Below are 26,023 nucleotides of genomic sequence, written 5' to 3' on the forward strand. Positions count from 1 at the left end.
GTGCGTCACACATATTGCGGTGCCTATAGATGTTATGCTAAAGGCTAGCAACGGCCCATAACCCTACTGAAGCTCTGTTGGACCCTACACTCGACCACCTTCGGTTGGGACTTGGGTTTTCTCCTGCATGAAATATCCCCGTCATAGAATCGCAAGTAGGGAAGAAGAAGGAGGGGAGGCGAAGAAAAGGGACAAGATTCGGAAGCATAAAAGGATGAAAATACTATCATAACACACGGCATTACTGATATATATCAAAATCAGCGGTGATGCTCACTAACAGTTACCAATCAGTACCAACAATCGTTTCTACCAAGCAAGCTGATGTGACGCGGTACCAAGCGACAATCAATATAACCTGTTCTGCCGCCAAAAATCCCTGGGAATATCAATTAACCCTTGATCCATGCCACATCGCCTCACGGCCCAGACATCCGATGCCCGCTCCATCGTTTCATGTGAGGATAGAACGTCATGCGGCGGATATGGTACAGCGTTCAATGGACAATGTAGTGATGCTTTATCCGTCATGACTCGATTTGGAAGGACGCCTTGAGAGACTGGGTAGTTTTCGAAACCATCAGCACCCAGAGGGATCCGCATTGCATAGTCCCACACACATTCCAAAGTATCTTCCTCTGGATGCATGATCGCGTCATGTGCTGCCACATCGAGCGCCTCTGTGGCGAAGTAATCATAGATATCGTCCTGAAGTTGGGGCTCCTCAGCAAAGAACATGACCACGTCGTCATCAACTTTATCCCTTCCTGCTCCTGAGCCGAGCTGGAGGTCGGCCCCTTGTTCAAACGGTCCGGCTTGAGATACCGAGGAGGAGAAGTGCTCATCTTGGGCTTTGGTAGGATACTCGCAGCATTTCCACGTGTCGGAGCAGAAGTCAAATTCTTCCTTCGCGCCAGCGTTGCTCACATTACCCAGCGTCTGCTTGGGTCTCGCTAGAGGTGTATTAGATGTGTGCTGAAAATCTAGCTCGTTGTTGAGACCCTTATCAAAGTGCCCTGGAAAGATAAATTTCGTATCAACGCTTGCGTTATTCTCAACGAAACTATTTCCCATCTCTTCCAATAGCACCATTTGTTTGCGTTCCTTTAAATGATCTTCATCAGCGTCCTCCACTTCATAGATAGAGCTTGCTCTGCGAATGTTGCGTCTGCTACCTGAGAGTGAGTTCTCTGACACAACTTGGGGCCCTCTCTCGTGTTGCCGAAACTTCTCTCGCTCTTGTAGCAGGAGCTTCAGGTCCTCCAAGCTCCAGTACTTTCTACCTGAATGGGTAGACTCATCTTCGGCCTTGTCTCGTGAGCTCAAGTCAAAATGCAGAAGCTGTTTCGTGTAAAACTCTGTCCAGCTTTCAGACAAGAATGCGGCATGTTCATTGAATGAAATACTGATAGGTGTTGATGACAGAGAGATTTCGCACCCTCGAACATCAGGATGGTACGCCCCGGAGTACTTAGGCTGATCAGCCGGATATTGAACGGCAACAGCGGCATGCCTCTTCGCTGCTGTGTCGCGCACCCTACAGTCTGCTGGGGATCGTGGTTGTACGTTCGGAGATGAATGCAACAAGGTACCGCTTGCCTCCATCTCGAAACCCTGCATAGGAGCCTCATCTTCGAGTGAGCCAAGTGGGAAGTAGCTTGAAATGAGTAGTTGACAATCCTCAGGATTTGCTCGAGTCTTCCGCTTTTTGTTCGGACTCTGATAGCTTGTGTATTCCTCGCTATCGCTCTGCAATTTCTTGCTCAAGAATTTTGTCTCTGAGAACCTCTTCTCAGGTACTCGACCTCGGTTTACCAGCTTGCGAATGCGCGAGAAATGAGGAAAATGTCGAAGCTCGCCGACCTTTACTGGTGATGAGGTTTTCCCTCTTCTGAAAATACCTAGATCTAGGTGTGAACGTAGCTGTTCAAGCCATCAGCAATGGCTCTCTTGACTACTGAAGTCCGATGCATACTGTCAATCTATCTCGTGGGACATTGGAAGCATGGAAGTTGTCATTGATCGTATGTCTTCTAACCTGCTTTGATGACTTTTTCGTTTTTATCGGCGATTGTTTTCCTTGTATTCGAGAGTTTGAGCCCTTGTACTCGTAACGGTCTTCTTTGGTCTTATGTCGTGGTTTGCGTTCGTATCCACCTTTGCTTCCCTTTTCGGAAATTGTCCGTTTTTCAATAGGATGCGTTTCAGGATAAGGAGACCATCTGATACGGTTCAAGGGAGGGGAACGTTGAGTAAAAGAGCTTCCTTCGCGCAGCGCCCTTCTCGTAGGAGTTGATACAGGCTGCATGATAGGAACCCCACTGCTGTGACATTGCTGGCTCTTCGTTGGAGTCGCTTGTTCAGTGATAAACAGAAATCCGTCAGCGAAAAAGGCCCCTAGAAAACCACTTCTGGGAATGATGAATAAAAAAAATCACCTTCTGCACGACCCGAGGCATGATGGCTTGTGTAAGTCGTCGGCGAGTTCTCCCGTTCAAAAAGCCATTCGAGAATCAACTCCTGGGCATCTGGCGCCAGGTGACGATGTCTTCGCGAGGACTGATGCATGAATATAGCTGTGCTCGGATTGAGGATGCTCGTTGCGCTGAGCTTGTTGCCAGTAGGATCATGTCGGCTGGCAAGCGTTTCTTTCTGGAGTTGACACCGTCGGTGATGGACGATTGTCTATGCACCTGTTCCATAACGGGAAATCAAGACTCAGGCAGCAGCTTCCTCGCCAGCTGTCTTGGGCCATCCAGGTATCAAAGAAGCATCCGCGAGTTTCAGTCATGGCAAGAGATATCAACATATTGACCTCATCACATTTAGAGTCAGACAAGACATAATAATACTCTTCTTATGCACCTGGAGAGGTACATAGTCTGATAAAGCTAATCTACCTAGTAAGCTAGGGTGGGTTCTAAGTGTCTCGCTTATATTTCCTATCAAGGCATAAGCCTAGATAAGTTGATAACAGCACATGTGGATCAATTCTCCACCATTATCAATTCTGCCCCTCCCCTCCAAACTTTCGTTGTTTGGCCTCTTTCTAAGTGATAAAGTGGTTGGATCGGAGATCGGTTTCAATACACTAGTACCTTATGAGGAGGGGCAAAAGGGAGCAGTTAAACGGGTTATCAAATCACCTGCCCTAATAGGAGTATCTCCCTCTTCTTGGCATCCCGTGTCAACTGCAAGCCCACCAACCAAAACGACCATCTACCGGCTCAGGGTGATTGTGAGATGTGATTGACAATCTTGCGTGCTCATTATTGCTAGACTTAGACAGTTTAGACTAGGCATAGCTTTTCAGTAAAACAATCAAGCAAAGGAGATCTTGTCCAAATTTTTCCTTCTTCTGTTTTCCTTTTCTTTTTTCGAATTTTTCTTTTTGCCCTTTCTCCTTCCCGACAAAGTTTCACAGATTTCAAAGACCTCCATAATTTAACGAGAAGTTCACTATGCCTTAGAGATAGGGGATGGACTACGGAGTACACCATACTGCATCATGTTCAGAGATGAGAAACAGCACAATACTAGGAGATACTAGGTACCTTCTGCAGAAGTGTTCATAGACAGGGATGGACAAACTCCGACTAATGTAGGATGATATGCGAGGTACAAGGTGAAATACCTTACCACCCATGGTACGACAAATGAGGGAGAAAATCAAAAACTCCCCAATCCCCAGACCCCCGTTCGAGTCACCGACTCTTTCAAAACACGGATTTCTTGGCACTTTGGAGTAAGATTCAGGCTTCTGCTTGCTCCGGCCTTTCCAGTTCCCACCTGCTACTGTGCAAAGGCTGCAGATGGGCTGCTGACTTCCCAATGAGGGGGACGGAGGTGCGCATCAGCTCGTAGGTCAGTGGTGACCATTTTCTAGCGTCCTTAAACTGTTCTCTTTGTGCGCTTGTCATGCATAGTACTAGTAATAACATAATCGCTCCCGCTTATCAATTTATAATTGCTATGCAGAAATAATATTGCCGAGTACCATAGCTCGTAGGAGTAGTAATCAGTAAACCCCGCTTTGCCTCTTTGCTACACCTCCTCCAGTCCTCTTTTTCATTTCTCCCACTTTGCAGGTTCTGCACAGCTAATCCACTGCTCTTCTTGTCAAACTGTGAGAACACTCTTCCTCTCATCTAAATCATCTGTGATATTAACACTTGTTGTCTTTCAGCAACCAAAAGTTTCTACTGTGAGTGTTCCTTGTCTTGCTGCGTTCCACAGATCTCCTCAGGCCGCAGTGAGACTACCTGTGAAAAAATTTCTTTCAGAAAGGGGGGAAATTTCTACTCCCGATTTCTGCCCCTCCCCTTCTTCTTTTCATCCACATATTTCGATCTCTTGATCTTAGGAAAACTGTCACTGTATCTCAGTACTAATTCAACTAAACAGTTACATTCAACCTTCGACATGTCTAAGCTTTTCATCGGGTGTGTTTTCATTTTACGTCAAAACTCCAACGCATTTTCTCAAGTAACGGTTTAATAGCGGCCTCGCATGGCACACCACTGACGACGCCCTTCGTCAGGGTTTCTCAGCGTTCGGCACTGTTGAAGAAGCTGTTAGTAGTACCCTTCCCCTCTCATTGCTCACTATCACATCATCTTTTTCATTGTTATCACTTTACGATACCATGCTAATGACTCTTTCACGCCGCGCAGATTGTTGTCAAGGATCGTGACACCAACCGCAGCCGTGGTTTCGGTTTCGTCCGTTTCAGCAACGATGGCGAGGCTGATGCTGCCATGGACGCTATGAACAACCAGGAGTAAGCTTTCCCAAATCTCTTGAGACCCTAGATTGTGCCTGAGTGCCCAAGTTGTACTCTATTGAGCTGTATCTCCCATCGCAGAAGGGCTAACAAATGACGCATATAGGTTCGATGGACGCACCATTCGTGTTGACAAGGCCTCCGAGCGCGCTCCCCGTAACAACGGTGGCTTCCACGGCCGTGGTGGCTACAACCAGTCCGAGGGTGCTCCCGGAAGCGGTATGTGCTCACATCAAATCGTTCAACGATCTCTATTCTGACAAGTCCCTTACAGGTGGCCAGGGTTACGGCGGTGGCAGTGAGTAGAACCGATTGCTTTCCTTCCGAATAATCACTAATTTCCCTCCAGGCTGGCGTCCCTCGAGTAACGGCCAATAAATGCCTCAGTCGAAAATACCTAGCTCGTTTCTCTCCGTACCTTTTCCGCCAGATAAGTTATGAGATACGATTATGAAAATGATCATGCCGGGCTCTTTATCGCATTTCCTAAGCGTGAATGACGCACAAGTTCATGATGATGGAATTTATTAGTGCTTTTTGCTTGTCTCTCAGTTTCGCTTCATCTCGCTTATCGGGATAATTAAGATTGGTTGACGGCCATTGCATGGCGACATGCTTTTCCATAGTTTTTCTTCTAAGATTCCTTATAGACTAAAAATTCAATACTCAAGCACTCTCCTTAGACTTCATTGACGTATTGACCGTGTTCCATTCTTGATCGAAGCGGTCATATGTATATTCGACCATTTGGCTGTTTGTCTGACAGTTAGCAACCTACAGGAGCGTCCATACGACCACCGACTATGCTCCACTCTCTGAACCTCGCGAGTTGGCCAAATAGGTAAATGGTTTGAATTGGGTATAAAAGGAAACTTGGTAGTGTGCCTCTAACTATATTTACATAAGTACTGTACCCAGGTTCAGAAGCAGCTCATCGGACAAGATCGCTAACTCTTCCTACACCGCGAGGTAAAGCTTTCTCGTTTTTGAATGTAACCAAAGAGCCGCCAGCGCAGGGTAATGGGACAACCTCCAGAGATGGAAGCTGCTGCTGCTCTTTGCGGAGCTCCCCGAGGACTGCGGGTATCACGACATTGCGTCTCGATGCATGGTACGACCGCAACTGCAGATCGAATTGTGATGATGACTTGCCTTTGTCAAGACACTCACAGTGGGGATAAAGCCTCAACGATACCGGCTCCCCTGAAGGCTGCCTTGTTGGTCATGACGACTTCGACTGGGTATTTCCATTCCATAAAGCGAGTCCAGCCTACATCACTCTTATCAGTCCTGTTTGCAAGCTGCGGAAATCAACGGGCATACCCCAATAAGCGCATCTCCGTCCCAGATACTTTCCGATAAACGGGACGATGACCATGGTCAATAGTAACTCCAACTGCTCAATGCTTTCTCTCCATTCCTCCTCGGCATCCGAGTAGTCGTCTGAAAGTGTGTCTAGATCTGAAGCGGTGGTAGACTCAGATGGAAGGGACGCAATTTCATCGTCTGAGCCGGAAGTGTACCTGTCTACCGAAGACACCATGTAGGCAGACGTAGCGAGGGACGGGTTAGAGGCGGAGGGTGAGGAGTACGACATGGTGAAATTGACTTAGGTTGGGGACACGGGACGGGACAATGAGCGAAGTAAAACACCGATAATGAGATCAAGCAGCGGCCTGCCTACTGCCTGAACAAGGATTGCAGCATGAAGTGTTGCCGACCGATAGAGATATTCAAGATCGGAACCCCAATACTTGCGAGGCATCTGGAGACAGACCTGATGTAATCCAGGGGAGCCAAGTCACGTGTATACCTTACGGTAATACCAGACCACAGCATTTTGACTCACAGTCACGTGAGCCTGTACCGCGATAACAGAATTGCCATCGCGAACCCAAAGATATGGCTCTACCAATATATCGACCTCTCTTCAGGCTACTTATAAGCATAGTCTTTACTGCTAGATAACATTCTTCCTGACTGTTATCATATTTGGAAGTGCCTACTGCTGCAAGAAAGACATACAATATGGCGGATGCTGTACGTCACACCCTGTTTTCCCTTTACCGATTCTGCCCTCCCACATTTTCTTTAATGCGGACATCTTCACATTTCATGCCCCCCATCGGCCTAATCACATTTACCTTGCCGCCTCACCTTCACTTGGAACGTTCAGCTGTATTTTTGGCAGTGAACAATCGCTAGACCCTGTTTTCTGAGAGATATCATCACTGTTAATTTATTTCCGCCTTGCTAACCTGTCGTCGGGTCCATTAGCAGGTCGAGCCCACTCCTCAAAAGCAACGCAAATCCGTTGCCTTCAGTGAAGGTGCAGTCATCATGGACACAAACGGCGAAGTCACAGAGGCTCCCGCGGCTCAAATCACCACAGCTGAGAATGAAGCTGGTATGCTTTCACCTTTCGCTCAAACCCGCGGTCGCAGGCGAGACTGACTTTAAGCAGGCACAGCAGACACGGCGGTCGACGAAGTAACTGAACTTTTCAAGGGTCTCTCGAAAAAGAAGAAGACAAAGAAGCCCAAGGACGCTGAGGCCGATGAAGGGGACGAGGCCGCTGCCGCCGCCGATGGCGAATTCGACCCCACCGCCCTGAAAAAGAAGAAGAAGAAGGTCAAGAAGGTCGACACAGGTGACTTCGAGGCCAAGCTCGCCGAAGCCGGTATCTCAGAGAAGGCCGATGCCGCGGAGAAGGAGGGCGAGTTGCCTGAGGGCGATCTCGAAGCGGGCACCGGTATCTGGGCCCACGACGCGACCCAGGCCATCCCGTACTCGCTCCTCGTCTCCCGATTCTTCTCCCTCATCCAGAGCCACCACCCCGACATGCTGTCCAGCGGCACCAAGTCGTATAAGATTCCTCCACCTCAGTGTCTGCGTGAAGGTAACCGTCGTACCATCTTTGCAAACATCGCCGATATCTGCAAGCGTATGAAGCGTTCGGACGACCACGTCATGCAGTTCTTGTTCGCCGAATTGGGTACCAGCGGCAGTGTCGATGGTAGCAGGCGTCTGGTCATCAAGGGTCGTTTCCAGCAGAAGCAGATTGAGAACGTCTTGAGAAGATATATCGGTATGTTACTTTTCGCCCCTCTTGTAACAGAATACAGTAGCTGACAATCTCCAGTCGAATATGTTACCTGCAAAACCTGCCGCAGCCCCGACACTGAACTCAACAAGGGTGAAAACCGTCTGTACTTCGTTACCTGCAACTCCTGCGGTTCTCGTCGGTCGGTCGCCGCCATCAAGACCGGTTTCCGTGGACAGGTTGGCCGCAGAAAGAGACAAGGCTAAACGATGTTATGGCTGGGTGGGGGATCTACATGGAGCCAGCTGTCGGAAGATACTTTTCTTTTATTTTTTCCTGTTTATTTCCCCCATTTTTGTATAAACGTTCCTCTTCTATGTGGATGTGATGCAAAAGGATCGAAAATGTGATGTCGTGAGTTATGCCGGATTTGGAAAAATAGAGACGACGTGAAGACCAGAAGTGAAGTCCGCGTGTCTGGGAACCACTTTATTCTCATTCTGCAAGGGCTATCGTAATCGGATAATGAGATAAGAAATGCCAGTAGAGATGAATCAAGATAAAACAGCATCCGCTCAAGGAATCACAACGCCAAACATGAGAATTTACAGAAATTGAGAGCGTAGAAGCCTCTGCTCCTGTCCATCCATCCATCTAACGCCATACTCTAGTTACTGGCAGTATGTGCTCCGATATGCGCGGCAAAGGCAGTGACGTTCCTCGTCTGCATGTACACGGTTCCAGGACCGGTGAAGCGGCATGCCAGGCCTTCGCCAGAACTCATATTGGAAATGATACCTCCTGAAGCGACACGCTCCATCTTGTACTTGCAGTTCCAGGCGACGAGATGACCGTTATCCACGTAGTAGGATTCGCCATCGGCCATCTGGATAGTTTCATCGTCAGTGAGTCAAGAGGGTTTCCAGATGGTGGATGGTGCAAGAGTGGGTTTTAAGAAGCGAGAGGAAGAGTAGCTTACATCCTTCTTGATGATAGCGCCAAAGCTCTGGAGCCACACGAGACCGACACCAGACAGCTTATACACGAACAATCCCTCTCCGGAGAAGACACCCTTCGACAACCCTTGCGCTTGGTAGTCCTTGGAGATGCCACTAGTCGCGGCCAGGAAGGCGTCTTTTCCGACCTTCCACGGGTCCGAGCCGGATAAGCGCAGCACAATGATATCACCCAGTGCCGAGGGCGCAAGCAGAAGCTCGCCGGGGCCGGTGTATGTGGACAATGACATCTCGCCGCCGGTAAACATTTTCTTCAGGGAGAATTTGACGCTTCCTCTTAGTGTGATCGAGTGCGACATTGCGATCATTACTCCTGACCGTATCATGAGTCTCGTCGACTCTTCAGATTCTGAAGAAATAGCACTCACCTGGCTTGGCTTCAATCGGACATCCTACCGCCAGCTGTAGCGTCAGAAGGGAATTTGAGTCCCGGTGGCTGATCCTGTAGCTTCCGCCATTGAATGTCCCCACATCGTCCTGGGTAGTTGAGTTCACGACCTGGCCGAATTGAGACGGCCCGACGGATGTCCCCTGGGCTTGCACAGCCATGTTCGAAGATTGAGATGGCGTCGGCTGGTGGCTCTGCGGCTGCGGGGGATGCGATACAGAGCTCTGTCCGTATGGATTGGTTGCATATGCGGCCGCATGTGCTTCTCCCGGTGGGGGACTTGCAGGAGTCGGTTGCTTCGGTGGAGGAGGGTAGCTGAAGTTCTGAGGTGGGAATCCTGGTGACGGCTGGGGAGGTGGTGGAAAAGCTATGTAGAGCATCAATGAGACTATATTCCCAATGCAAGAAACGGTTTGTTATCATACCTCCGGAGCTTGGAGGCGCTTAATCACAAAGCGGATTAGCATGTATATTAGTCTAGTTCAGCTTTGGAGTTGTACTTACGAGGATAATAGCCCTCTTGAGTCGGAGGAGGTGGGTATGAACTCGCCATGGTTTCCCTTGTTCTCCTCTTCTTCGGTAGTTTTCTGACCGGTGCAGTCGAGACAACAGAGGAAATGAGAAGATTTTAAAGGGAACCAAGCACAACCAAAATGGGATATCCTCGTATTCGTCAGTCGTTTCCAAACTCAATCTGTCGCCGTTTTAGTTTGAGTGAGGGACTTCTTTCAAGGACCATGCAAGCTGGTTGACAGCCATGTTCTCATTCAAAAGATCAACTGCGCAGACTGGTGAGATATATGAGCACGCAGCTGTGGCATCGGTAGCCGCTGAGCATCTATCATCCTGACATCTCCTTGTTCTGATTGGATTGAAGGCTGTCGGCGCTTAGAGGAATTAGGTGGGGAGAGTTGTGATAGGATCTGCAGAAGATCCCATTCGAGCAGGATTAGTCCATCTTTAGGTATTTTCCAGCATGTGTAATCCGTACCTTCCTGTCATTGGCCCACTCGTCCTTCATTGCGGCAATCTTAATGGTGGGAGACTCTGTGCCATGACAAGAGACGCTCTAGCTGAGACTGCGGGCAGTCTGGGCCAGGGGAGGGGAATGAAGTGGGGTAGGTGAACAGGTGAGAATGAGAGACTATCATATTATTGTGCTGCACTATGGCTTACGCAGTGGCTTCTGTTCTCTGAAGGAGATCAAAATAAATCATCAAGTAGATAGAAATCGAAATTTTCCCTATCTATATGGATCCAGTAGATCCAGTAGTTGAAGAGTCTGTTGCATTCATGGTAAAGGTTGTATCCATAGAACAATAAGAGCGGCCATTGTTTACCTAGCGCACATAATAGCGAACAAATTCCAGGCTAGAATATCAAGTACAGAAAAATCTTCATCGCAAGTTAATTGACTGCCATCACCACAGCCCCTTAAGCGTGTCTCAGCTTCTTTTCTCGTGCAATGTCCTAGTTGGCTCGATCAAAGCAGCCAAAGGACTCCTGGTACAGACATGAAGCATGGTGTTTTTCTTTTCTTTTCCTGGAGCTACTTCTCCCTCTTCATCTTGTTCCCATCACTAGCACTCCATCATACATGGCTTCTGCTGAGGCCGCTGAAACTTGTGTTTCCTCAATCTGGCTTGCTTATTTTGTTTGATCTGGGTCTCTCCTCGTTTGGCTAGAACGCATATCTCATCTGCTTGTAGGATATCCTAGTATCAATATTTGGAAGATGATCTGTGGCAGTATATGATCCTCGAGCCAAGTCATAACAGACCCTCTTCAGAGAAGTGTCCAGGGATTTTGGTGATGCTATCCTGGATTGAGGCTTCAATACCGGCCCCTAGAGGCATCTCACAGCATCCTCCAGAAGAGGCGCGCCTTCGACGATCATTCTTCCATGCTAAAGGACGGTGATGCTCGCTTCTTGAGGTTCAAATCGATACAAATTCTTCAATCTCATCGGGCCTGTGTCTGTTGCAAGATGGCTTTGCGATCATGGCATCCTTGAGGTCTCGCACATGCTTCTGATAAAACACACAGTGACTTGCAATCACCTGAGCCACCCGGTTCATAGTCTGAACTCTGGATGGCTTCGCCAACTAGATCCGAGCATCTTCCGCATCTTCGGAGATTTCCACTCGTAGTATAACCTGCCCTGGTGCTTCTTCTTCGCCGTACAGCTCTATCCACTCAGTCAATGGATAGCTCACCTCTATAGCTAAGGACACATCCTCAATGCGAATCTGTACTCGTATTCCAGATTTTGCCTCGACTTGATCTGAAACCTCGCTTCGACTTGAGGCACACACTCAGTGAGAAGCTTACCCTCAATCTGAGGGTTGAACTCGCGTGAGGCATGCGCTCAGAATTTCCATCAGAGACTCCATGTTCAAGAAAAGGGTCGATTTTGTTTGGGCTCTTGTCGTTGTACTGGCTCAGGAGCCATGAGAAAATTCTAATCAGAGGTCATACGAGGCGATGTAGGCTTCTCATTTGAGTGTCTTTTATTGTCGGATATCAAGGCGTTTGTGCACCAAATATACTGCGCAAAGGGTTGCCCTTCTTGAAGACGTCTCACTCCCTTTGCTATGTTAGTATCTAACCATGGATTGATTCATGAGCAATATCGACGATCCCTCGTTTGCATCTCCAAGTCTGAAGCAGTACTACGGTAGATCGGTGACGGTGGGGCAATCGAAGTCAAGTGTAGTTGCGGACCGCCCAGCCACAACCCCAGAATACAGGTGATCGTCGGTTCGTATCTCTGTTATGAACTCATGCCTTATGGTGATAATAATGAGTGCAATTTCTTGCTGGCTTTGGCCAGGTCTTAGTCCCAGCAATTACTTATCCTCACTCTACAGAGCCAAATTCAGCAGGATATAAAGGAGAACTGGCAGTTACCGACTGCAATTGACCTAGCATGCATTTGAAATGTTTTGGAACAAACTGTCTCTACCATTATGGAGCAAAAGCCAATTAGGCAACAACCGGAAGGAGTGAATTAATTTGTCTCTACAGTAACTATGCTAATTGCATTAGCTGGATGTTTTGTAAGTTGATGTACTACAATTTCTGTATCCTTTAGCAAGGTATTTCCATCTGATAATTGATCCCACCAGTCCCATAAGCGGGACGTTCTCTTACAGTACGTCATCAGCATAACACTTGTACTACGCCTGCATTAGCCAGTAAATCGAAGCATTAACAATGAAATTTAGGGCATAGAATAGATCCAGAATACAGAGTCTTTTATCAAGAAGTACAGCCTCATGAATGCTTTAGTAAATTTTATATGAAACTGCGCACTCAATCAATGATTGTGTTTTATTATTGATGGAAACATCCAAGTTTACCTAGTAGCATTCTGTAGGCATGGCAATGTAACATAGCCTGCCAAGCCCCATAAAATACATAGAAATTGTGGCTCTGTTTCGGCTCCATCCACTCCCGGGTCCAATGCCATGTGTGCCTGAGTTCCTGAAAACATATATTATTAGTGATAACCGACTACGCCTTCCTGTTAGTCGACATCTGCTCCAGCGGCCATTTCACTTCCATCGGTCTTTTTCATCACCGTAACACCTCCTATCATCTCTAAATCAATATCCGCTTCGTCATGGCTACCCAAAGCAGCTTCATGACCGCAATGAGCAACCGCTCGCTCCGCACCATCCGATCGGTATGATGATGCCGCATTATTTTCTTAATCTTTCCGACGTCTGTCGCACGCCTTGCTGATATATCCTAGGAGCTCGAGTTTCTTGCAGATGCTTCGGTCATTACACGTCAGCAACTCTCGTCGATACTGGCTCAGCTGCCTAACGAGGGCCCCCAACAAGCCGCTTCACCAGTTCCTCAGCCACAACAGCAACAACCGGTTGTCGCTCAATCTCAGCCTCCCCCGGCATCATATGCTCCTCCCACATCCCAGCTCGCCAATAGCTCTCTGAACGAAAAGGCGGCTCTGCAGCAACAACAATACTCGGCCCCCTCAGTTCCCCCACCCGCTTACCCTCAAGCTGCGCCCGTATTGTCCGTCGCTACAGCACTCTATGCATATACCCCAACAGATGCTGGTGATCTTGCTCTGCAGCCACACGACCGTGTCCAAGTTTTGGAACACATGAACGCAGATTGTACGTTGGTTTGGAGGCAATGCCAGAGAATTCAAGCTAACGGACATAGGGTGGCGTGGCCGTAACGAACGGACCAACCTTGAGGGTATCTTCCCTCGCAGCTATGTGAACGTAATAGAAGAGAAGGGAGTGTCGTCTCCCCCTCCTACCAACTATGGAAATGTGCCTCTCGAGGTTAGCCAGAGCGGCTCTTCTGCCCCGGATGGAAAGCGACCCGGCGGCAAATTCGAGGAGCATGGCAAGAAGTTTGGAAAGAAGATGGGCAATGCCGGTACGTCGATTGTCGCTCCATTGAGGATGTGTTTGTGGTCACTAACTATGTCTTAGCTATCTTTGGTGCCGGTGCTACTATCGGTTCCAACATTGTGAATAGTATCTTCTAGCGTTTATTCCTCCAGTCTTCTTAGGTTTTGAGAATGGGTTTCTTCCTCAGTCATGGAAACGGCGTTCAGGCGGATTTTTTGCTCAACCTATCCTAGGTATTCTTAATGAAAATATCACATTTGATAACAATATGTGGATCATGACGCACAGCATTGATGGTCATTGCTGCTCAAACACGTTGGCTGTGCTCGACAATTGTCTATCAGATTAATCGACAAGATTGACTGCCTCTCTTGAAGGAAATTGGTGCACTGGGTACGCTATAGCCGCCTCTGTGTTGTAGTTGGCTATCACGTGAGTCTCATATCTTCTATATGATCAGAAGAATCACTTCTGGGACATCTCAAGGTCGGGATCAATCCTCCCCGGAGGCAGTTTGCTAGATTTCTTTTGTTTCTCTGTCATTCTACTTTTTTTAACCCCGTAGCCCGAGGGCTATGTCGAATGTTTTGCTTCCACTCCCACTGCGATGTTGAAGTAGTTTTCGCACACACCATAATTTCATATACATTTTGCTTATGTATGGTGGCGTTAACGCCGTTGTACAATCAAAGAGTGTTCGAGATGAGAAAATAGGAAAAGAGGAAAGTTTAACTGGGACTGCACTCAATATTCTCTCCTGTAACTAATCTTCTATAATATCCAAATGATAGCCCGTGTCACTTCTGACTCGGATTCGGAGATGTTGATTCAGCATGGAGTATCTACGGAGTGTCTTAAGAGAGAGGGAACGCATCTCCAACCCTCTTTGAGACTCTGAATGAGTGGTAATGATGTCAGCCACGCTAGTCCTAGAGAGGAATAGCGCATGACTCCCCTCTAAACTGCGCCGCTCAGGGCTCGAGAAGCTTCTGTTCATCAGTATAAATTCGGTGGCTCTGTGGACTCTCTCCTTCTCAGTCACAACCTCACGCGATCAATCTCTCCGCCACCCTCTACTCTCCCACCTCAGACACGTCTCTCATCCCCAACATCGTCATCCATAAAGTCCTCCATACACTTCGAGCTACACATCCTTCAAAATGAGCGAGTGGGATTCTGTCACACGCATCGGAACCAAGCACCGTGCTGGTGCCGCTCCCCGAGAGACAGTAGTCAAGGGAAAGAGTGCTCTGAACGCTGCTCAGCGCCAGGGTCTCATCATTGGTACTGAGAAGAAGTACGCAACTGGCAATGCTGTATGTTCTGGATTCACATCCCTCTCAATTTTGAGCCCCTACTGACATTTTCTGCAAGGCCGCAAAGACAGCTGCCATGGAAGGTCAGCACCTGACAAAGGTCGACCGAAGCGACGATATCGTCAAGCCCAAGACTGTCGGTCTTCAGGTCGCAGACGCCATCAAGAAGCGCCGAAACGAGGAGGGCTACAAGATGACACAGAAGGAACTCGCCACCAAGTGCAACACCACCATTACAATTATCCAGGACTTCGAGAGGGGTACGGCCGCGCCCGACCAGAAGGTGCTTAGCGCTATGGAGCGTGTGCTGAACGTCAAGCTCAGAGGTTCGGACATCGGGAAGGAGAAGTTCCCTAAGAAGAAGTAAAACGGGGGTGAGCCCGCGCCTTTTTCTTAGGGAAGATGAAAAACCTAAAGTTTTTGATTTTTCCTGATGTCTTCTTTTTTATGTCATGATACGCCTTTCTTCTTCAGTTAGAACCCGTGTCCCTTTTTTTTGTTATTTATGTTTTCTGCTGGTCGGAAGAGCGCTGGGCTGGCATTGAAACGATTCATATGTCACGGCATAGAAATACCACTTGCTTTTCTGGCGCTTCTACGGATTCGCTTTGCGTTTTTATCCCCGCTTCTGGACATTCATCTTATAAGAGGGATCTCATGGCATCGACGGGGTTGCAGATTGCAAAGTTGGAGGCTTCTCTCAGTTTGCGCGCTGGTTTCGCCGAGTTGTCTATAGAATATCTCATGGATATAGAACAATAGATGAATTGGCGCCTAGCCTGCGGATTTTTGGACAAATAACTCAAATGTTAGCCTAAGTGACAACCTGTCTGAAACAGCACGCTAAATGCTTCAAGGCCTTGCAAAGGCCTCTACTGAAATTGCAAAGCGCCTACTGGGGTGCTCACGGAGTAGGATGATCGGAGGTGGCAAACGGACGTCTAGGTACCAGGGTAAATGTGGCCAATGGTACAGTAAACCCAAGGATCCCCGGAAAAAGTCTTAAAAGTCAATTCTTTGTGCTATTTCTCTATTGGCAGAAAGTTGTGGCCGGCATGCTTAGAGGATATGAATCACCTACCGATTAGAGAGGCAAGCAGGGACTCTAACATAGATAAAAGGATTATGGGAATCCAGAATTGGTTATGTTGGTTGAAAAAGTCTATCCATGAATCTTTTTTGAACGACAGGTGCTCAATTCTCATAAAGCCGCCAGCGTATTGAAGCCATCCAAATCAGGCACCCATCGGCACTGACGAAGTGATGGACAGCAATAGTTCTGACGAGGGTATTTCCTCCGCCTGGGCACATAATTCAGGTGAATATGGACAGTGAAGGAGAACTGACGGGAAGAATCAAAAGGGCAATTCATTTGATTAAGATGGCAAGAGGTCGAGGTAAGATGAGGATGGAGAACAAGAAGAAAGGATAGTAAAAAGAGGTACCAACTCCGTAGATGAAATGAGAAAATCATGCCCTGTATTTGACCCCGCCAGGTCTTCTACCCATTTCCGCCGCGCCTGGCTTTTCCTTCTTTTATGAGCAAAAAAGCGTTCGTCTCATGACTCATACAGATAATGCACGACTTGAAAAACAAAGAGCTTGTGGATATCATCCGATTCACTTCCTCAGCTGCTCTCTCTCGACCTCGTACATGAAATCAAAGTAGGGCTTGTCAAAGTGATGCACACGAACATAACCGTCCTCACCACCGGAGGCATACGCTGTGCCGTTGGGGTGAACGTCAACGGTGTTGAGGGGACCGAAGTGGCCTCTGACGCGGCCAATCTCGTCCTCGAAGACCTTGTGGTAGAAACGGGCCTCGAATTTACCCTGCCGGGCGGAGGTGGTTGTGACATCCATGGCGGCCTGGCCACCACCGAGGATCACGTAGTCCTTTTTGGGAGTGATGGTGGCGCTGTTCAGGGGAGTATCGGCAACGTATGTTTTGAGGATGGCGAGGTTACGGCAGGAGATGAGCTAGCGATGGTCAGCTTTTGACAACAGATGGCAGACAGAAGGGATAAGAACAAACCTTGGCGGACTTGTCTTTCGAGGCAGTGATGAAGTGAGTACGGTCCTGAGAGAACTGGATGTCGTTGATCTGATGATCGAACTCGTGCGCCTGAACGTTCTCCAGCTGCTCACCAGTCTGTGCGCAAATTAGCATAGCTTTCCAGATTTCGGGAGCGGAATATGCCCACCTTTCCATCGTATTGGCTGACACTGCCATCTTCGTGTCCAGCAATGATGTACTTGCCTAGATAACTCCAGCCAGCCACGGTGGCCTTGCTCTCTGTGCAGGTGATTCTCAAGCTAGGCTCATCGGCCTGGTTCTCTAGACCATCACCCTGATCATCACCATAACTGATGTCGAGCACAGCGATCGTACCGAGGAATCCCATACGCTTTTCCGTCACAGCCAGCAGCTTGCTTCCATCGGGGTTGAATGCGACCCGCTTCACAGCGGTAGGGAACTCCCAGACCTTCACACACTCGCCAGTCTTGACGTTCCACAGTCGCACAGTGTTGTCTGCCGAGCCGGTCGCCAGGAGAACTGTGTTGGGGCTGACATCGACCGTCCAGATGGCACCCTGGTGGCCATTGTAGGTACCAAGTCGCTCGCCGTTGGCCGACCACCAAGCACATACGACTTTATCCTTCGCCACGGAAAACAGGAGATCGCCATCGCGGTTGAATTTGATCTGGTTGAGGGACCGTTCCTGCAGTAAAAATGAAATATCAGTCGCTAGTTCCAATAAAAGCGGCAAAGCAAATCCTGGTGGAGATTTGAGGGCACAACGTACATGGCCCGAGAGCAGAATAGGCCTCATCCTGGGTCAGAAGAAACAATGTCCGGGTGTAAAGAAAAAGAAATAAACTTGAATTAAACGTCCTCCGCAACAGGAGTGTCCGGTACTTGCGTTATTCAGGCGGGGATGCTGGCGGGCTGTCCTTGTCGGCGTCGTCGACTAATTATTCAGTGTGAATTTGGATCGCACAGTTCAGTCTGGCGTTGCGCGCCAAGACCTTTGCCTATTCGAGGTTGTTTGCCTGAGGGGCAAACAAGTGTCGGATTGAGGATATTCCGATGTTCGAAGAGTGTCTGCCTCAGGCTCTTAATAATCCGTCAGCCCTTATCAGTTATGATCTCTAAGCTAAACCAGCCCTCAGGTACACGGTATACTATTCCAGATCGAGTCAAGTCCCATCTGCATCTTACATAACCCTTTTTACTAAGTCAGAGTCAAGCATTTGCATGTGAGGATCTAGCGGGACAGTACCCAAGGGAGTTATCATGGAATGACTCAAAACTCGAAAGAGATTTTTCTTGTTTCTCTCAGGGAACGGGAGAAATTGGAAAGTCCGTTGACTTAACTCAGTGATCAATGTATAGATGAGCCTATTGTTTATTTCTTCAATTTTTTTTTACTGTGTAATTATCTATAGGGGTCACTCCTTTAATCACTTTCAAGTGGAGCTTAAGTTGTCAATTTGCTTTCCCGACGGAAATCTCCTATCGTTACTCGTCCAGGGCTGCACCTAAAGCCCCCAACAAGCAGCAGTCGATGCCCTTTTCCCCCGCTCGTTCGGCGACATTACCCCGCTGTGCTGTGAAGTCAAAGATCTTCTCCTGTCATCTTGGCAGTCAGCTTTACTCTTCTTACATCTTCCCACCCTTGACTTCGCCTCTCCTTGGGACTTTTCGACATCACTTCGCTGGACGTGTGGTCGACTTTCCCGGTTTCAGGACCTTCCCGAGACCATCACTTTCCCGTCGCTCATTCTCCAGCACACCTACCGTCATGGCGGCCACAAAGATTGATGGCACGGCCATTGCCAAGAGAATCAGAGAGGGATTGAAAGCCGAGATTGCGAAGATTCAAGAGTCTAATCCTCGGTTCAAGCCGAGTCTGGTCATCTTTCAGGGTACGTTTAGCCGGACATCATGAACCCGGCCCGGCGGAGGTACTGACATTGCTTCAATTCTAGTCGGCAATCGATCGGATTCGAGTGAGTTTTATGATCTTCGGCGCTATATATAAGGTGTGTTCTAATTTGCTTCAAGGCACATACGTGCGCATGAAATTGAAGGCCGCTGAAGAGGTATGAATATAAATCCCGTAATCTCTCACCATACGCCCTTGGATCCTTACTGATTCACTGCGTCTGTAAAGGCGAACATTCTCTGCAAGATTGTCAACTTTCCCGAATCGATCTCTCAACCTGAGATCCTTCAGGAAATCACCAAGGCTAACAACGATCCCTCGGTGCACGGCATCCTCGTCCAACTTCCCCTTCCTAGCCACCTGTCGGAACATACTGTCACATCTGCGGTTGCGGATGAAAAAGATGTCGACGGTTTCGGCGCAATCAATATTGGAGAGTTGGCCAAAAGAGGTGGCCATCCCCTCTTCGTCCCTTGCACCCCGCTGGCTGTTATGGACCTCCTCAAGGCAAGTGGAGTAGACCCCGCCGGCAAAGAGGCAGTGGTTCTTGGCCGTAGTGACATCGTCGGTAGCCCTGTCAGCTACCTGTTGAAGAATGCAGATGCCACCGTGACTGTCTGCCACTCCAAGACGCCGGACATCCCCCGCATCGTGAAGAACGCCGACATTGTCGTTGCAGCCATTGGAAAGGCAGAATTCGTCAAGGGCGACTGGCTGAAGCCTGGTGCCGTTGTTATCGATGTTGGCATTAATTACAAGCCTGATCCTTCGAAGAAGTCGGGACAGCGTCTTGTCGGAGACGTCGACTTCGAGTCCGCCGCAGAGGTAGCCTCGCAGATCACCCCGGTTCCCGGCGGTGTCGGTCCCATGACAGTCGCCATGCTGCTGAAGAATGTCGTTACTTCGGCCAAGGCATATTTTGAGAAGCAGCGGGACAGACATGTTACTCCGCTTCCCATCAAGCTGGTCCAGCCTGTCCCTTCCGACATTGCCATCTCCCGTGCTCAGTACCCCAAGCCCATTACTCAAGTTGCCGCGGAGGTTGGCATTGCTCCCCACGAGCTGGAGCCTTACGGCCACACCAAGGCCAAGGTCAGTTTGAGTGTTCTGGACCGCTTGGCTCACCGTCGCAACGGACGTTATGTCCTGGTGTGCGGTATTACTCCTACGCCTCTTGGAGAGGGCAAGTCCACGACTACGCTCGGTCTCACTCAAGCGCTGGGCGCGCACCTGAACCGGATCGTGTTTGCCAATGTCCGGCAACCGAGTCAGGGTCCCACCTTTGGTATCAAGGGTGGCGCTGCTGGTGGAGGCTACAGCCAGGTCATTCCCATGGACGAGTTCAACCTCCATCTGACCGGTGATATTCACGCGATCACTGCTGCCAACAACCTTCTGGCTGCCGCCATTGAAACTCGCATGTTCCATGAAGCTACCCAGAAGGATGCTGCTCTTTACAAGCGGCTGGTCCCTGTCAAAAAGGGCAAGCGCGAATTCCAGCCCATCATGTTCAGAAGACTCAAGAAGCTTGGCATTACTAAAACGAACCCTGACGATCTCACCGAGGAAGAAATCCGCCGTTTCGCGCGTCTTGACATCGATCCGCAGACAATCACCTGGCGCCGCGTGTTGGATGTCAATGATCGTCACCTTCGTGGCATTACAGTCGGACAGGCCCCTACTGAAAAGGGTTTGTCACGCGAGACGGGCTTTGACATCTCCGTGGCCAGTGAATGCATGGCCATCCTTGCGTTGAGCAACAGTCTCGACGATATGCGCGAGAGATTGGGACGCATGGTCGTTGCCACCTCTAAGAGCGGGGACCCCGTGACTTGCGACGATATTGGCGCCGGCGGAGCTTTGGCCGCCCTGATGAAGGATGCCATCAAGCCCAACCTGATGCAGAGCTTGGAGGGGACTCCAGTGCTGGTCCACGCCGGTCCCTTCGCCAACATCAGTATTGGTGCCAGCTCTATCATCGCCGATAAATTGGCGCTGAAGCTCGCGGGTACTGAACCTGATGAGGATCACGAGGCTAAGACTGGTTTCGTGGTTACCGAGGCCGGTTTCGACTTCACCATGGGAGGTGAGCGTTTCTTTAACATCAAGTGCCGGTCTTCTGGCCTCTCCCCAGACTGTGTGGTCATTGTTGCCACCGTCCGGGCTCTGAAGGTTCACGGTGGTGGGCCGGAGATCAGCCCTGGAGCGCCGCTCCACGAGATTTACCGCACTGAGAACACCGAGATTCTCCGCAAGGGCTGTGTGAACCTCAAGAAGCACATACAGAACGCCAAGATGTACGGGGTGCCAGTGGTGGTAGCCATCAATCGGTTTGAGACGGACACGGAAGCCGAAATTGCCATAATCCGCGAGGAGGCTATTGCTGCCGGTGCGGAGGATGCCATCCCTGCCAATCACTGGGCCGAGGGAGGTGCCGGAGCCGTTGACCTTGCCAAAGGGGTGTTGGCAGCTAGCTCCAAGCCCAAGGACTTCAAGCTCCTGTACGACTTGGAGGGCAGCATCCAGGAGCGCATTGAGCGCATTGGAAAGGCCATGTACGGTGCGGAGAAGGTCGAGTTCAGCGAGCTGGCGCAGAAGAAGGTCGACACCTACACGGCACAAGGCTTCTCCAATCTTCCGATCTGCATTGCCAAGACCCAGTACTCCTTGAGTCATGATCCCGCGCTCAAGGGCGCCCCAACGGGCTTTACAGTTCCCATCCGTGATGTTCGGCTGGCGGTTGGAAGTGGATATCTGTAAGTGCTTATTTCATCATATGGCTCCAGCGGATCAATCGGCTAACCAGTGGATGAACCCACACAGTTACGCACTTGCGGCAGACATCCAGACTATCCCCGGATTGCCGACTGCTCCGGGTTATCTGAACGTTGATATCGACACCGAGACCGGGGAGATTGATGGCCTGTTCTAGGCTGATGAGATCCTCCCTTGCCGTGTTCAGTGCTTTTTTCATTTTCGGAGCGATGTTTATCTCCTCCAGTTTTTATACCATATTATTTGATTGTGATGTACACTTTAATTCAACATGTGTGATGACATTAGATTGGATGTTGTGTCTAGACGCAGGTGGTCTTCAACATACTGAGATGGAAATAAGGTGCGGACTGCGGAGACTCGGAGTTGGTTCTAACCTCCCCGATATGTGGGACAGAGCTTCATAGATATGACAAAAATTCCACCAACCTGCGACGTGTCTGGGAGATTGATATTTATCAACTCGGATAATTAATCATCGATATTATCACTTGATAACTTGAATCTCTCACCGAAGCCAATTCCACTCCCGTGCTGTACCAAAAGATCCGCATATAGGCGATCTCGGTGTATCGCTTTCCGGCGGTAGTATATGATGGCATCCCTTGCCGCGGGAAACCGAGGTTATTTCCTGGGTGGTCTACTGGTTCAAAACGCGCTGCTCGAAACACCACGAGCCGACAATCGGGGATGGACAGAAAACACTTAGTCAGCATTTGCCTGAGGCTATAGAATCTGGAAATGTCCGGCTTCGGCGCTTTGAGCGGAGTTCCAAGTCCTGCTAAGGAAAAATGGTCAACAAAAACAACTAATTCAGATCAGTTGAAGGACGTGAGGAGCAAAAAGAATCAGTCATAGAGCAACCGGGCAAAGGCTTTTCCTGCTGGGATAAGAGGACGCCTTCTCCTTCATCCTTTTGGACCGGACTTCTTCACTTGGACGTCCACCAAATATTCCTCCCACCCCCAAACTATTATTACTATCATCACCGTTAAGCAATTTTCCGGGCGGTCCGTTCTGCCCCGTGTTGCCCCAGAAATTTAGCAAGTGAGAGCTCTTGAATCAGTAAGTTATGTTTGTTCCCTGACCATCTTCTCCGGCTTGACGGCTGCTTCCGACTCCACTGTCCTCCTTCCAGCCGAGCCTCTTCTTGCTATTCCCTCGGGTACTGCGAGTCTGAATCTGCAAAGTCCACGCCTGGCTGACTGATGCAACCTGGTTTTCCCCTTAGAAGCGAAGCGGAAGTACCGATTTGCGAACCGCCTTGGGCCGACCAATATCCACGCCATAATAGTCTTTGTTTCCAATAGGGCCGAGACGTAGAATCAGCGAGGACAGGCGCGCGAGAGTGTTATATTGCAATTTCCCTAATCCCAGATCGATATGAGCTCTCTCCGTTTCAGTTCCGCTTTTGCGCGACGTTCCCTCCACGCCTGCTCCCCTCCTCGATCTGCCCCTCTCTATTCCTCCGCTGTTCGCTTTTCTTCCCTTTCCTCTTCTACTTCTTCTGTCTCCTCGTCTTCCTCTTCTTCCTTCTCTACCTCTGCTGCTGTAGCTCGTCCTCAGCGTCCTCTTGCTTCGTCCTCGCTCTCTGCTTCTTCCCGCTGGTCCGGAGTAACCTCGTCTCGTTTGACCCAATCGCGCACCATGGCCACCGAAGGTACCAAGATCAAGGTCAAGAATCCAGTCGTTGAACTGGATGGTGATGAGGTAGGTTTCCTCTCGTCGGATTTGAAATTCGAATTCGATCTGCAGCTAGATCGCTTGCCTCCCCGTTCTTTATATAACCTTTGCTGGTTTCACTGTCACAAGCGCGTCGGATGTGCATTTTCGTCATAGTCTGCGAGAACGCGGGGAAAAACGGCGGACTGCGCCTGATGTACCTGGACAAAGCTGTCAATCTTCCGAGGATTATTGACTCATATCAAACAATGCTTTCTCGATTCGCATGTTGTTTGTTTGATGGATATGTGGGCTAACGATTTGTGTTTCAACTATTCTAGATGACCCGTATCATCTGGCAGGAGATTAGAGAAAAAGTAAGTTCTTCATCCTCCCTCCTCCCCGCTGCCGCTGCCAGCTCTATCTGCATGCGGGGCCGTTCCTCTCCGAAGCTCTGCGATCAATCACCTACTTTTTCTTTCAAGCTAAGACCTATATCACTGACTCATCGTCTCTCTAAAGTTGATCCTTCCGTAAGTCTGTCCTGTCGACTGGCTTCGCCGGACTGCCAGTGGGATGTGAACTGAGAGTCTGGATTAGTTACCTTGACATTGACCTCAAGTACTACGACTTGGTATGATATACTCTTGATATTCGGTAATCGAAGTCCTCGACGCTAATCTCGTTCCAGGGTATTGAATACCGTGACCAGACTGATGACAAAGTCACCGTCGAGGCTGCTGAGGCCATTAAGAAGTATGGCGTCGGTGTCAAGTGCGCCACCATCACCCCCGATGAGGCCCGTGTCGAGGAGTTCAAGCTGAAGAAGAGTAAGCCTTGCCGCCTCACGTCCTTGAACCATTCTCTAACTAGTTCCTCAAGTGTGGCTGTCTCCCAACGGTACCATCAGAAACATTCTGTAGGTTGGCCTCAATCAACTGGCTCTCTTTCCGGTCAAATACTCATTCCCTGTAGCGGTGGAACGGTCTTCCGTGAACCCATCGTCATTCCCCGTATTCCTCGTCTCGTCCCCGGCTGGAACAAGCCCATCATCATTGGCCGTCACGCCTTCGGTGACCAGTACCGTGCTACCGACATTGTCGTCCCTGGGCCCGGCAAGCTCGAGCTCGTCTACACCCCTGAGAATGGTGAGCCCCAGGCCATCAAGGTCTACGACTTCAGCGGCGGCGGTGTTGCCCAGACCCAGTACAACACCGATGATTCCATCCGTGGCTTCGCTCACTCCAGCTTCAAGATGGCCCTGATGAAGGGTCTCCCCCTGTACATGAGCACCAAGAACACCATTCTGAAGAAGTACGATGGCCGCTTCAAGGATATCTTCCAGGAGATCTACGAGTCTACCTACAAGAAGGACTTTGACGCCAAGGGCATCTGGTACGAGCACCGTCTCATTGACGACATGGTTGCTCAGATGATCAAGAGCGAGGGTGGTTTCGTTATGGCTCTGAAGAGTGAGTCTGTCTGGTGTCTTTCCATCTTGAATGTCTCTTGCTGATTGATTTGTGAAGACTACGACGGTGATGTTCAGTCCGATGTCGTCGCTCAGGGTTTCGGTTCCCTTGGCCTGATGACCTCCACTCTGACCACCCCTGATGGTAACGCATTCGAGTCCGAGGCCGCCCACGGCACTGTCACTCGTCACTACCGTGAGCACCAGAAGGGCCGTGAGACCTCCACCAACCCCATTGCCTCGATCTTCGCCTGGACCCGTGGTCTGATCCAGCGTGGCAAGCTCGACGACACCCCCGACGTCGTCGCCTTCGCCGAAGAGCTCGAGCGCGCCTGCGTTGACGTCGTCAACGAGGAGGGCATCATGACCAAGGATCTGGCTCTGGCCTGTGGCCGCAAGGAGCGTGAGGCTTGGGTTACCACCAAGGAGTACTTGGCTGCTGTTGAGCGCAGACTCAAGTCTAATCTCAAGGCCAGACTGTAAGCGTTTTAACTTATTTTTCGATTTGTTCTATTCTTTGATTGCATTGATTGTACTTAAATACCATTTTCAGCATGAAGGCTTTTCTGGAATAGCCGCAATATAAAAATTATTTTCCGATAGATTCGGTTGCCTCGTTCTAGACTACTCGCAGCAGAACAGCTTCCCTTGTTGATGTTGGAGCTGCCTGAGGCATGTTGTGTTGGTCGCACACTCGCAGCCCCACTCAAAAGAGGCAAGCTGTAAGGTTCCTGTCTCTCGACAATCGACATTATTCTTCACGTGTCAAATTGCTCCTCGTTGCACTTTTCGAAACCCAACACCAATTGATTCTATTGACGGTTCTACGTTCTTGACCCACCTAACTCCCTCGAGAAATGGGTGGATGATCAGCAAGGGACCCTCATGCCTGATTCGGAACTACTGGGGGTCACGCCGGCGATGTCTCGGGGCTGGTATGTAGGGGCTATTCGATGCCGGAATTTGATCCGCCACCCATGTCGCATTGGGACAAAGAAAGTTTCACCTATACCAGTCAAAATCGTGTGTGTTGTGGAAGGCCCCCACCATCTGCTAAAGTTTCGTGGAGGATGGACGATCTAGATGCGGGCAGAGTTCGAGACTCTTGGGGCGCTGACGCAATGGAGTCACATTCCAATGAGGCTGCCTTAATAAGCACTTGGCCACAGCGACATATCTCCATGCAACGCAGTAACATCAGGCAGATAAGTTTGCAAGATGTTCTAAG

At 49.5% G+C, this 26,023-nt stretch overlaps 10 protein-coding genes and 1 non-coding gene across 11 annotated transcripts; 7 read left to right on the forward strand and 4 right to left on the reverse strand.

The window, feature by feature from the left end:
- Positions 1–348: 348 nt before the first annotated feature.
- Aspvir_005344 (uncharacterized protein) lies at positions 349–2,568 on the reverse strand (the record flags this gene model as incomplete). Its single annotated transcript, XM_043268562.1, has 3 exons — positions 349–1,863; positions 1,976–2,397; positions 2,439–2,568. The coding sequence occupies 3 exons, from the start codon at positions 2,566–2,568 to the stop codon at positions 349–351; spliced, it is 2,067 nt and encodes a 688-aa protein (XP_043124497.1).
- Positions 2,569–4,422: 1,854 nt separating this feature from the next.
- Positions 4,423–5,161, forward strand: Aspvir_005345 (RNA recognition motif domain-containing protein; the record flags this gene model as incomplete). Its single annotated transcript, XM_043268563.1, has 6 exons — positions 4,423–4,442; positions 4,501–4,573; positions 4,674–4,780; positions 4,890–5,002; positions 5,058–5,081; positions 5,133–5,161. The coding sequence occupies 6 exons, from the start codon at positions 4,423–4,425 to the stop codon at positions 5,159–5,161; spliced, it is 366 nt and encodes a 121-aa protein (XP_043124498.1).
- Positions 5,162–5,949: 788 nt separating this feature from the next.
- Positions 5,950–6,380, reverse strand: Aspvir_005346 (uncharacterized protein; the record flags this gene model as incomplete). The annotated part of the gene is made up of 2 exons (XM_043268564.1): positions 5,950–6,053; positions 6,107–6,380. 2 exons carry the CDS (start codon positions 6,378–6,380, stop codon positions 5,950–5,952), a joined length of 378 nt encoding a protein of 125 aa, XP_043124499.1.
- A 743-nt stretch (positions 6,381–7,123) lies between these two features.
- Aspvir_005347 (translation initiation factor eIF2 subunit beta) lies at positions 7,124–8,092 on the forward strand (the record flags this gene model as incomplete). Its single annotated transcript, XM_043268565.1, has 3 exons — positions 7,124–7,190; positions 7,248–7,871; positions 7,926–8,092. The coding sequence occupies 3 exons, from the start codon at positions 7,124–7,126 to the stop codon at positions 8,090–8,092; spliced, it is 858 nt and encodes a 285-aa protein (XP_043124500.1).
- Positions 8,093–8,493: 401 nt separating this feature from the next.
- Aspvir_005348 (AIM24 family protein) lies at positions 8,494–9,783 on the reverse strand (the record flags this gene model as incomplete). The annotated part of the gene is made up of 4 exons (XM_043268566.1): positions 8,494–8,712; positions 8,806–9,155; positions 9,211–9,597; positions 9,735–9,783. 4 exons carry the CDS (start codon positions 9,781–9,783, stop codon positions 8,494–8,496), a joined length of 1,005 nt encoding a protein of 334 aa, XP_043124501.1.
- A 3,072-nt stretch (positions 9,784–12,855) lies between these two features.
- Positions 12,856–13,758, forward strand: Aspvir_005349 (SH3 domain-containing protein; the record flags this gene model as incomplete). The annotated part of the gene is made up of 4 exons (XM_043268567.1): positions 12,856–12,918; positions 12,988–13,375; positions 13,425–13,646; positions 13,703–13,758. 4 exons carry the CDS (start codon positions 12,856–12,858, stop codon positions 13,756–13,758), a joined length of 729 nt encoding a protein of 242 aa, XP_043124502.1.
- A 269-nt stretch (positions 13,759–14,027) lies between these two features.
- On the forward strand, positions 14,028–14,133 carry Aspvir_005350. Its single transcript has one exon. It is a non-coding gene; the product is annotated as a tRNA-Met (tRNA).
- A 648-nt stretch (positions 14,134–14,781) lies between these two features.
- mbf1 (multiprotein-bridging factor 1) lies at positions 14,782–15,304 on the forward strand (the record flags this gene model as incomplete). Its single annotated transcript, XM_043268568.1, has 2 exons — positions 14,782–14,937; positions 14,996–15,304. The coding sequence occupies 2 exons, from the start codon at positions 14,782–14,784 to the stop codon at positions 15,302–15,304; spliced, it is 465 nt and encodes a 154-aa protein (XP_043124503.1).
- Positions 15,305–16,557: 1,253 nt separating this feature from the next.
- tif34 (translation initiation factor eIF3 subunit i) lies at positions 16,558–17,771 on the reverse strand (the record flags this gene model as incomplete). Its single annotated transcript, XM_043268569.1, has 4 exons — positions 16,558–16,917; positions 16,973–17,089; positions 17,142–17,660; positions 17,745–17,771. 4 exons carry the CDS (start codon positions 17,769–17,771, stop codon positions 16,558–16,560), a joined length of 1,023 nt encoding a protein of 340 aa, XP_043124504.1.
- Positions 17,772–18,743: 972 nt separating this feature from the next.
- Positions 18,744–21,819, forward strand: Aspvir_005353 (C-1-tetrahydrofolate synthase; the record flags this gene model as incomplete). The annotated part of the gene is made up of 5 exons (XM_043268570.1): positions 18,744–18,867; positions 18,931–18,951; positions 19,007–19,044; positions 19,116–21,643; positions 21,711–21,819. 5 exons carry the CDS (start codon positions 18,744–18,746, stop codon positions 21,817–21,819), a joined length of 2,820 nt encoding a protein of 939 aa, XP_043124505.1.
- Positions 21,820–23,309: 1,490 nt separating this feature from the next.
- Aspvir_005354 (NADP-dependent isocitrate dehydrogenase) lies at positions 23,310–25,278 on the forward strand (the record flags this gene model as incomplete). The annotated part of the gene is made up of 7 exons (XM_043268571.1): positions 23,310–23,372; positions 23,666–23,701; positions 23,863–23,958; positions 24,016–24,154; positions 24,207–24,243; positions 24,300–24,796; positions 24,854–25,278. The coding sequence occupies 7 exons, from the start codon at positions 23,310–23,312 to the stop codon at positions 25,276–25,278; spliced, it is 1,293 nt and encodes a 430-aa protein (XP_043124506.1).
- Between the last annotated feature and the right edge of the window lie 745 nt (positions 25,279–26,023).

The sequence above is a fragment of the Aspergillus viridinutans genome, assembly GCF_018404265.1.
Source record: "Aspergillus viridinutans IFM 47045 DNA, scaffold_3, whole genome shotgun sequence".
Taxonomy (NCBI): Eukaryota; Fungi; Ascomycota; class Eurotiomycetes; order Eurotiales; family Aspergillaceae; genus Aspergillus; species Aspergillus viridinutans.